The 11943-nt window shown below is 34.5% G+C and overlaps 1 protein-coding gene across 3 annotated transcripts in view; it reads left to right on the forward strand.

Annotated features, from left to right (window-relative positions):
• The window catches only part of LOC128860052 (serine/threonine-protein phosphatase rdgC), a 248058-nt gene extending 236714 nt beyond the window's left edge, over nucleotides 1-11344 (forward strand). For 2 of the 3 annotated variants that reach the window (XM_054097277.1, XM_054097279.1), the window contains 6 exons: nucleotides 3361-3546; nucleotides 4315-4567; nucleotides 4636-4799; nucleotides 4883-4982; nucleotides 5067-5276; nucleotides 9154-11343. In XM_054097277.1, the coding sequence (XP_053953252.1) occupies nucleotides 3361-3546; nucleotides 4315-4567; nucleotides 4636-4799; nucleotides 4883-4982; nucleotides 5067-5276; nucleotides 9154-9275 (1035 nt within the window). In that variant the 3' untranslated portion in view covers nucleotides 9276-11343. Of the gene's footprint in view, nucleotides 1-3360; nucleotides 3547-4314; nucleotides 4568-4635; nucleotides 4800-4882; nucleotides 4983-5066; nucleotides 5277-9153 lie in introns of all 3 variants that reach the window. The other variant, XM_054097280.1, reaches the window with a different exon arrangement.
• The last annotated feature ends 599 nt before the right edge of the window (nucleotides 11345-11943 follow it).

The following is an 11943-nucleotide window of genomic DNA, read 5'->3' on the forward strand; positions in this document are numbered from 1 at the left end:
ATTTATTTATTTATTTTTTAATTTCATTACTTTTTATAAAACTTTAATTTATAGTACTCCAACAAAAACCATACGCTATGAACTGAAAGTACCGGAAATGTTTAAATAAAACAAAACAGATTTAAATTTCAGGCAAATTTATTTTATCTTCTTCAAAATATGACCCGTCTGAAGCAGCACACATGTGCCAACGTGTAACCCAATTCTCCATGCACCCGTGGTAGACCGACAAAGGGATGACCTTCAGCTCCTTCGTCGCATTCTCTTTGATCTCCTCTATCGACTGAAATCTCCTTCCACGAAGTGGTAACTTCAACTTGGGAAACAAAAAGAAGTCGCACGGGGCCATATCACGTGAATACGCTGCTTACCCGTTGGTATTTGGTGTTTGGTCATAAAAAAAATCAAAGAACTGTTTGCCGACATTTCCGGCCGGCCAGGCAGACACTAATGATCCGTAGACGCTAAGAAGTGACAGATGTGTGTCTTACAGCCCTACCAACATAAGAAAAAAAGTGGTTCCCACGTGCGCAGTTCGTTTAAATTAAACATTCCTGGTACTTTCTGATCATAGGGTATAACGCAAAATTTCAAATACGGCGAATTTTCATTAAATTTTCAAACTGTTTAATCAGAATTACTGGAAAATTTTCGAGTATGCAGTGTTGTAGTCCAAAGCGCAAGTTTCAAGTGGCTCAAAAAGTATGTTGATTTTTAAATATTTTTTCAGCTGACGGTGTGGTGCGTTTTCCTCCATACAATGAACGCCCGGAGTTTGTTTTTAGGTAAAACTTCTGCTTCTATCATTTGATATTTCATGCCCTAGATTTCGATCCTGTGTGTTTCCGAATGCTAGTCACGTACAACCGATTCGGCTACGGCGGCCATGCAGAAAGTGTTAGTTAAGGGGGGAGCCTGGTTTATGAGGTCTAAAAATTGCATCTCTTTGCGATTTTTTTTTTAATGAAAACATTAATTTGGCACTGCAAAGTTTTTTCTATCCTTTAATGAACATTCAAAAAGTATAAAAAGTTTTTGTACTGGTTAAAATAAGTTGAAAAAAATGTTTAACATAGAAAATAGTAGAGCGCTGCAACGCTGGAGTTTGCAACTGGCGTACAAGATACAGCTCGTAATTATTATCTAAAGCAAAAAATTCAAATGGATTTCTAATTATCATGATTTTTTATTCTAGATGAACTAAGAAAACTGAGAGAAATTCCAAAATTTCAACTTTTTGGAGGTTTTAAAGAAAAAAATGCTTTTCTATAAAAAAAAAATTCACTTCAACTTGGTATAAAAATCTTGAAAATTTTTTTTTATCTATTTTGTTAGTTCAAATAGAAGAGTATTTAATACTGAAGGGAACAAGCTATGATTCATTTCAATAGGTTCATTAGTTTTTTTCATTCATGTACGCCAATTCAAAGAAATCATAAAAATGAAAAGTCGAGAAAAGAAGAGAAGTTTGTACTATAGCTGTCTGGTCACAGCGTAACTACCTAACGCTCGCCTACCTTTGGCTTTGTATCTACGGAAATATTGAGAATTAGGTTCTGTAACTTTGTGTGAATATTCTGAAATATATTAGGAATCGCTTAAAACGAAAAAAAAAATTGATTTTTTGACCTTATAAACCAGGCTCCCTCCCTAATTTTTTTAAATTTGCATGTAATAATTCAATATTTGAAAAATAGGTACTTTATTAAATTGTCAGTTGAAAATATGGGCAATTGAGCGAGTGACAGTGAATTTCCGTAGACGCCTCGAACAAAAGTTGCTTTGCGATATGCAATATAAATCGCAACAGAATCGTTTAAAATAAAAAATACAAATAAATTTGTTAATCAAGAGGTTTTTCGAGGTACCGCAGAAAAGATTTTTTGAGTTTTAAATTTTTCGTAATCGTTTCCCAAGGACACCGAAGCTCGGCATAATGGCAAATGCGGACTTCAAAAATGACAAATTTTAAGTCGAGCAGGTATAGAAACCCATATTGGGACAACGGACGCTCAAATACTCGTAACTTCGACCATTTTGAATCGACTCCAAATTTTTCCAGAGTATTCTTGAAATATTATGCATTATTCTAAAAAAACTTAAAGAAGTTTCAATACTTCATTTTACATTTATATTTTCCTTTAGCTCCTATTGGAACATAGGGCGTCAACTACGCCTCTTCGCCAAGGGATACGATTTTGAGCTATATATCCAGTTATATATCAGTTCGTTCCACGTAAGGCCAAGGGAGTTCATTTCAGCTTCAGTTGAGCCGCTCCAGGTGGTATGTGAAGTACTCTCTTCTCTACCCTCTTGTTGGAAGGCCAAAGCAGAGTCTACCTAGAAATATTTTCATCACTTTTTATAAGGGTATGTCCTATCCACTGCCACTTTCTCTTTCAAATTTCAGTCGGCACGTCGAGCTGAATCGCATTTTTTTAGCAGATTCGAATTGGATGTTATACGGGGTTAAAAAATTCTCTAAATAAGTCACAGGTAGCGGTTGACGATATGGTTGAAAATCCATCTCGAAACAACTATAATCTCTTGCCCGGCCGGTTGTCGCTGTGAATGCTTTTGCGCTGATAAAATAAACAACCTTAGAATCTTCACAGAGCAAAAATTTAAATACCTTACCGCAAATCAAAAAAAGTTTGGCAGAGAGATTTGCTTTTACAATATTCTAATTTTATTCATTCGAAATGTTTGCGTTAACTTACTGGGAAAATCTAGCTTTTATTGTACCAAAAGCTGTCTAAAACTGCATTTCCTTTCCTTCAAGCTTTTAAGCGCTGCATGAGAGAAATGTGCAAGACTGTCAGTTAATATTAAAAATCAACGATGGTTTTTACCAACTTCAAATACCCGCTTTATTACTTTTATAGAATTAATTAGGCTTTAAAACTGCAAGCTAAAAAAAATGTATAATTCGATGTAAAAACATTAAACTTTTTTTTTTTGGAAATTTAGTATTTTTTTAATGTTGCATAAAGTTTAAAACCTTAAAATATGTTGCTCTTCTTCCAGTAATTTCCAATTAAGGAAAAATTGGCATAAAATACGGTGAGAATATGGTAAAAAAAATCACAGTGTCAAAACTTGTTTGACTATTTGTATAAATTCAGACAATATTTCTTCCATATGACTACAGGATTTTCCTCCCTCAATTGAAATTTATGTTTATATGGCCGGTAAGTCTTACAAAAATTTTCCTTTTCGATAGAGTGAGAGCCATTGTTCATAGGTAATATAGGTAGGCAAAACCTTGTTTGCTTTTCAAAACTGAATTCATTTTACAGGACCAACAAAGTTTGTTAGAAAACAAAAAATATTTATTAAGACCCGTTCCTTCTCTTTCAGGTTTTCGATATAATGTGGAGTGACCCTCAGATGACCGACGGTTGCCAGCCAAACGCATTGCGTGGTGCTGGCACGTATTTCGGACCCGATGTAACAAAAACTTTCCTTACAAAATACAAGCTACAATTCCTGGTGCGATCACACGAATGCAAACCGGATGGATATGAATTCGCACACAATGGACAGGTACGATAAATCTATGCTCTACATCTAGAGTCGGTATTGTTCGTGTTGTGTAACTGGTATGCGTCATTCTTTCCATCGCTTTCTCACTAAACATGCAGTGATGCAGATACTCTTCAGTTCGCTGACATCAAATATGTGTGAGGGAAAGATTGCTCAGTGAGTCAAGCGTCAAGAGATATCAAGAGTTATAGAATTGAAAATTGTGGAAAAGTGAGCGTAAGATTAATGTGACGTAATTGTGAGTCAGGTGTCAGAAGAGAGTTTTAAAATAGTCGGTTTTTGTATACAAACAAGGAAAAGTTAGGTGAGGTTAATGTTAAGGAGAGAGGTAGGGGAATAGAAATAGGAAAAGAAACAAAAAACTTAAAAAAAAACTTTTATTAGCTCAACAACTGATTCCGTTTAATTTACTGATTGACTAATAACGGCACTGCGATATGCGCAACCTTCTTTATTATCTCAAAGGAGGAATATTTATTGTATTTTTTCAAGAATAATAGAATACAAGATTACGCTTATCAGATAGGCGTGATGTCACACTGGTGCAGTTTCGGGAGAAAAATATGAAAATGTAAACAAAAATGCATGAAAGAGAAGAAATTACATAGACAACACACAAATATATTGCACAAGTGTGACGCCACACACCCAACGATTATGTCAAATTCATACGGAGCGAAATAGTGGTACTAGAATGGCGCCATCTTTGCATTTTGCATAGCCTGATGTATTGTAATAGTATTTTCCTTATTTCCATGCTCCTCTTAGCTCGTCACAATTTTCTCCGCATCCAACTACTACGCTGTCGGCTCAAATAAAGGTGCTTATTTAAAGGTCGGCCCACAATTGGACACACAATTCGTGCAGTATGTGTCGGCGGCGTCAAAGACGGACAAACTATCGTTCCGGCAACGTATGAGCATTATCGAAAGCTCAGCGTTACGTGAATTAGGAGGCAGATTGCACACCCGACGTGAACAACTCGAAAAGGAGTTTTCGAAACTCGACCCTAAGAATACCGGTAAAACGAAAAAGAATTAAAAACAATGGATTTATTATCCGTTTAACTCTCTTAATATACAAATTCAGGCGTCATAACGGTCAGCCAGTGGTCGGATGCAATGGAGCGAGTGACGCAGATGTCTTTGCCATGGCGTTTGATGCGCGATAGATTGTCACCACAACTTCCAGGAAGCGATCCAAATCTCGTTAATTATTTCACTACTTTGGAGCTGCTCGACACAGATGTTATTGTAAGTTAATCGAAATGTTAAAAAACATAAAAAAAATTCACAAACATTTTTAACAAAAAAATATGAATATCTTGAATTACCAGATTGAAGAAGCGGAGTCCTCACCTAGTGTTACCGATGCCCTATACAAAAATAAGTCCAGCTTAATAGCAATATTTCACATACTGGACAAGGATCATTCGGGTGAGTGTGGAGAGAAAAAAAAAAACAATTTTTACTTATATTGAAACGTTTCTACCAAATATCTTTTCGCCATCAAATATGCAGGGCAGATATCATTAGATGAGTTTGGTGATGCCGTAGATTTGCTACGAAAATATATGCCTACAGCTGGCACCAAGAAGGAATTGATGCATATGTGTGAAATGATGGATATCAATAAAGATGGCTTTGTGGATCTTAATGAGTTTCTGGAGGCGTTTCGTCTTAGCGATCAAGCGCGCAAAGATGCGCAACCTACAAAACCAAAGGGGCGAAGTAAGTATTCAAAAACAAATGCAAAAAAAAAAAAAGAAACAATAAGACAGGTCGTTATTTACGAGTGTGGATGAAGTTATTTGCTAAATGCAAACATACGAGTATATGTGCAAGCATGACCACTTTCAGTCATTCATACGAAACTCCATAGTGTATTTGTTAGGAATAAGTTTTACGGATCTGAGGGCTTATGCAACGAAACTCAGCGCAACAGTTCACATAACACAGAAGTAATAAAAAAGTTATTTTCTGCTAGTGACGTCACTTTGTCAACACCGTGTTTTTGTTGTTCTCAAAAACTACAAATTAAACGTCGAAGCGAAAAATGAAGCAAATAGTAGTGATTGCTTGACGCTTAACCGTTTGGGGACGGAGCCTCTAGACGGGCGAGGGTCGCTAAGGACGAGAGGTATTGTAGTGCGTAGTAAAGAAAATAAATACGTTGAATGTATAAAGACTAGGGTTTTATTTTACACAAGAAATATTTTTCATAAAATCAAAAAATAATTATAAACAAACAAATTGAAAAAAAAAAAAAAAATAAGTTTGGTTGTATTTATGTATACGTTTTATATTCCGGCATTGTGTGGTATGGTTCAAATTGACGAAGTAATGCCGTCATTTTCCGTCTTATCAGATTCAAAGTAATATTCCTCAGAACTGTCACTATCTAGCGTATCATCTCTAGATCGCTTAGCCATCGTGCGTAAGATAAAATATATAAAAATCCCGCTGGTTCCTCCGGCAGTGACACTGAGAGACTAAATCGAAGAACTGAAATTCGTTCTGACTCCACCGTCATCTCTCATCGTAAGTTTACATTATAAGGAAGATATCACTTCATCGCTAATGTCCCCTAATGCCTTTGAATGAAAGCGTGACTCTTTTACTATACCTATACTTATCTTATCACTCAGAACGACAGACGTCACGAGCCTTGTCGCTACGAACTAATTTGGGCGGCCAAATGCCGACACGCGTCCGGAACGGTAAAACGGCTTGGGCGACACCTCGTCCCCAAAGGTTTAACATAGCACACTTACTAAACAAAATCGTTTGAGATTTAATAAAACAGTAGTTCAAAACTAGATTTACGAGTATTGATTACTTAGTCTTGCCCTAAATTCTGTGGCAAATATTACAATGCATACGGGGAGAACAAATTCGCAAAAAAAAGTTCCGTTATTTTTGCCTTTGTTCATATGCACTGTCTGCTTATAAATTGTACTCCGTTTCGTGGAAAATTATGGTTCTCTACTAGCCCAAAGCTAAGGAAAATCACATTGCAGTGATTGCATTACAAAAGCGAGGTAAAAGAGCCAGTGAGATTTACGAATAGCTGAAAAAAACTTAATATTTCGAGGTTGTTTGTTTATCGCACAATCAATCGTTTTTCCGACATAAAAATAAATGGTCGTCTTCGTGTGGTCCGAATCAGTGTAGCCATAAATTCGTTCGAAAAAAGAAAAGAAAAGCTGAAAATCATGTCGAGGGAAATAAATGGATCTGGTAGGTACTATGTCAATAATAATTAGAGATGATCTCCAGATGAAAGCCTTCCGTCGCTCAACTGGTCCTCTTTTGACAACGCGCTTGAAAAAATTAGAGTCGACAGATGCAAGCAGCTTCTTCGGTGGCTCGCGGCCAACGGCCATGAAAACATTATTTTCACAAATGAAGAAGTTTTTAAGGGGGAAGTCTACTGTGACAAGGGGAAAAACAGGCTTATTTTCCGGATTTTATTTCTAACAAAATATTGCTCGTACATAAAATCTATTTAAACTCTTATCTTTATTATATATTTAAGTTTTTGAAAAAAAAATTTTCAGTCAAAATATTCAAAATGGCCGCTGTGGCACTTCTGCAAGCGCAGGTCCGCTTTTCTTAGGTGCCTAAACGGTGTACATGAAATCTTACGTTTCGGTGATCTAAAACAAAAAAACAAAATATTGTTATCATATACATAGTATTGACTCTCGTCTGACGTAGGATTTGTCGATAAAAAATTTTGGCGTTGAAAAAAAAATTCTTGAAATTTTTTTCTTTTTTTTTGCCTAAAATTGATGTTACTATAGATAATGTGTAACCGCACGAACTTATTCATAGTCCTATTATAATTACATTTTTAAGCTGATTCATTTATCAGAACTCGAGATATCGTGTACACCGTATACAAAAACTTAGTTTCGAGAAAAATGCGTTTAAAGTTTCAGTTTTCAGCGTTTAAAGCTTTGGAGCGCTTCGGGAAAAGGTCGAAATTTCAACGAAGAAAAATTTAGCCAGCTGTAACACATATTGTACCTTATTTAAGAGGATTCAAAGTATTTTTTAAGCTAATAAAAAAAAAATCGATTTTTTGAAAAATTCACAGTAGACTTCCCCCTTAATAAGCAAAACGGCATCTATGCTAAAACTTCTAAAGACGCGAAAAATGTTGTTCCAAGGGTTCAGCGTGCTTACCATCCAGCCTCCGTAATTGTTTGGTGGAGAGTGTCTTGTACAGGCGTTACATCTTTTCATGTCTGCGAAAAAGGGATTAAGATCGGGGCAAAAGTGTACCAGGAGGCTTTTTTGGAAGGCGCGGTGAAGCAGTTGAGCAATACTCTCTTCAATGGGGAGCATTGGATCTTCCAGCAAGATTGCGCTTCAGCCCATAATGCAAAACCACTCAGCAGCGGCTAAAAATCAAAATTACTGGGTTCATAACTGCACAACATTGGCCGTCTGGAAGTCTGGATCTGAATCCGTTGGACTACAGTTTGTGGTCTGAATTGGAGAACATGTCATGTCGAAGATCTCACAGAAATTAGGAGAGTCTGAAACAATCTTTTCCTGGCGATACAATTTTTCAAATTGAGCAATTCATAAACTCCCAAAACGATAGGATTTATTTCATCATCGATTGGCCACCAGGAGGCAGCACCAGCCACAGGTAATGGTTTGGGCCGCTGTAACCGCAGATGGGTGCTCTCCAATCGTTTTCATCGAGCCTTACGTCAAGGTAAGTGCGAAATATTATCGGGAAAGTATTTTGGAGGTTGCTTTGAAGCCGTGGGCAGACAAACAATTCGATGGTAGGCCATGGACGTTTCAACAAGGCACCGTCTCACAAAGCTCGGGTGAATCAAGAATGGCTAAAAAACAACGTTCCGAACTTTATAGCGCCCACACAATGGCTCTTAAATACACCAGACGCGAATCCGATGGATTATTCTCTTTAAGCCATTTTGGAGTGCAAGGTCCGATCTAAAAGATTCACCAGACACGAGGCGTTGAAAACAGCCATTGTCCGCGAGTGTACCAAAATACCTGCAAGTCACATTCGGGCAGCTTGCGATTCGTTTCTGGACCATCTCAAGGCCATAGTCAATACAAAAGGTGGTCATATCGAGGGAAAGTAAATTGATTCTTAATTTTGTATTATTTTCACATATTTTTTACTTTGAATTGAATTTGCTAAATTAAATTTATGTCCTTTTTAATTGGTTACACTTCGAGTCGGCGACCTTGTACATATTTTTACTGAAGTGAGCCAATTTGACTCATATGTTACAACAAAATTGAAGCTTTTTGTTGATTTTACAGAAAAACGCTGCTTTACAGTTAGGTCAGGTTAGGTTGAAATGGTTGCCCATGGAGAGGGCAAACTTGAACGAAAATCAAAAATCCGTCCTTAGTTATCTCATTGTAAAGGAGATGAGAAGGCTGGGAAGAAAGGAAGGAGGGGGAGGGGGAGGGGGGAGGATAATGTTTTGCAGTACTTTTTTATAAAAAAAGTTAGCTTGCAATAAATTTTTTAACACTAAAACACGTATTCTCTTAAGAAAAAATTTATTGTTTTTCATAATCTTACAACCTTTTTTTTATATATTTTTAGCTCACAATACATTGCGTGTTGCTGAACTTGCAGAAACTTTGACGCTTCATAAGATTGAAGATACCGAAGTCGATATCGACCCTAGGGATCATGTGTCAACCACACACCCTGACAAAAAATAAGCCACACTAGGCGACTACTAATACTTTCACATTCATAAAGAGTTTTCGTTTTTTAAATTAACTAACCGTAGTTTAACAGCAATAGTTGTAAAAATAAAATTAATTGAAATTCCTTAAAAGAAGAAGTAACTGCTAGTTTATATGAAATATACATAATTATATTATATAATATTGATATATTTTAATACATAAAATATTTGATTTAGCTAAGCAACAGCCAAAAAATTGCTCATGCGTCGCTGGTTCTATGCAATCACAAAATAACTCAACATTTCATGTATTTCAATTAAATAGCAAATTAAGTTCATAAATATCTATAATTTTCTGTTAAGCATCGAAATATGTTTATTTGTTACCAATACGACGTGGTGGCAATTTTTCTAAGACTATTGACTATTGCTAAATTATGAAACGCCAAAACTTGAATTGGCTCCACCAAAAATTATTAAAATTCGAGTTGTACCGTTATTGCACAGAACCATCGAAATATTGAGCGCATGATGCGATATTTGATCTTCTTCAGTTACTAAACTTGTATATTTTAGAATTTGTAATTAATATATTTATTAAGGAAAGCTGCTTGCTTCATGCAATAGATTCTTACTCCGTCCAACTGCTATATATAAGTACTCTGTATAACTCATTTGTTAGCTAAGGAATTGTTTTAAAATATATCCAATTTATTAATGAATAATATATGCATATAGTTTATTTCCTTTTTTTATAATAGCTTTGCGGCTCTAAGTCAAAATATGTCATTTTGAAACTAATTTCAGCTTATAAATAAAATATTAAAATGCCTCAATTACTAGACTAAACTAATTTACATAGAAAAATTATTAATACAAATACCGTACATATTAATATATATTATAAAATATTTGTTGATTAGGAATAATAATTTACAAAAATATTATATATTTAGTAAAGCTAGCTTTTGCAAACGTAGTGATCTCAAATTGGTCCGTTTGCAATAGAACTCCCATTAATCAATTCTAATTGGTGAAGGCGAACTTCACTCTGAATTCCTCTTTGCTGTTCAGTGCTCTGGTCGCTCTCACAACAGTCGACTCACACTTGCATAGCAACTGCATGAGATGCGCTAGAGTTATTTATGCTTAACTTGTACAGAGGCGTGCATGATGGTTTTCTTTAATATATGCAATGACTGCAATACTGACAATTTGACTCGAATGATTTTTTTAATTTTTTGTTTTTTCAATTATTTTCATTTTTAATCAGAGCAAATTCTCAAACTCTATACACAATGTAGAGAAATTCTACAATACAAACTTCCATCAAAATGTTTAAACTTTTTAATCTGATATTTAATTTAAAATCAATTTTTTTATTATTTTATAAGAGATAACATAGTTTAAAGTTTGATTTATATGACTTTGCCTAAAGAATAAACAATAATAGATATAAAAAATTTCGAATGGATTGGTGCGTGACTAGGATTCGGAAGTAAACAGGTTCTAACCCAAGTAATAGTTGTTTCTAATAGTGGTCGCATCTCAACGGACAATGATAAATCTCCGGGTATTTCAGCGCCTCATGAAAAACCATTTGCCGTTCTGAGTCAGCTAAAACATCAGTACAAAAACTAAAAATTTGCCATTAGCGCTGAAATACGGTCAATTGAAATAAACATTTTGGTTGATTATTTGATTTTAATATCCATAACTTTGTTCAAGCAAGATGTGGCACAGATTGTAAATGTTCAACTAAGTAAAATCATAAGTTCTGACACATGACGCATATTATTTTTATTTCATAGCAAAAATATTATCGATTTATCAAATGCCAAAAATTAGATGAACCACCCTGAGCTGCACACAATAAAATTTTGTGTAACCCGGTTATGTAAAATTAATCGGCCAGCAGCAAATGGCTGAACTCCTCGCTTAAACTCGTTACATGCATTTTTTAGTGAACCCAAAATAAAACAAAAAATTTAAAAGCAAAACGCTTTACAGTGCAATTTTTAGCCCTGGTAATTTTCGGATTTTAGGAAAAATTCTGTTAGTAAGGATTAATCATATTTAATAACTTGCTTGAGAATTATTTATTAAATAATTATTTGAATAAAATAAGATATAAAGAAAAAGATAATATAACTTCATATTATCACAAAATAGTTATGCAATTTCTTTATTATATTATATTCGTATGTAAATCCAAACTAAGCAAATCCTCTCTGAAACTTCGTGAAATAATATGAAGTACGCACTAAATTTCTCCTGCATCTTAAATTTCAACATACTGGAAAATATTAAGATGGTGAATTTCTTACAAATTTTAAGTAACTAATAAAACAACAAAATAGTTAAAATAATTAACAAAAAATAATTTGGCAAGAAACATTCGTTTAAATAGCGAATTTGGATCTGTTTAGAAATTGTTTCTAAAAAACTTTGGTTATTTTCAAAAAATTGTTTTTATTTATTATTTAAAGAAAAACCATTATCTGAGAGCATTTATAATTTTATTATTAAAATTTCGGTCAAATTTTCAGTTTCAGTTCAGAAATTTTTCAGTCATTTTTCACAAAAAAAAATTCTCCAAAAAAATACTCCACTGCTTAACATTTCGAAAGTTTCTGAATATAATATAAATATAATTTAATTATTGTAACACAAAACTCTTCCTCAACATTTTTTTCTTC

Source organism: Anastrepha ludens, chromosome 4 (genome assembly GCF_028408465.1).
Source record: "Anastrepha ludens isolate Willacy chromosome 4, idAnaLude1.1, whole genome shotgun sequence".
In the NCBI taxonomy this organism is placed as follows: domain Eukaryota; kingdom Metazoa; phylum Arthropoda; class Insecta; order Diptera; family Tephritidae; genus Anastrepha; species Anastrepha ludens.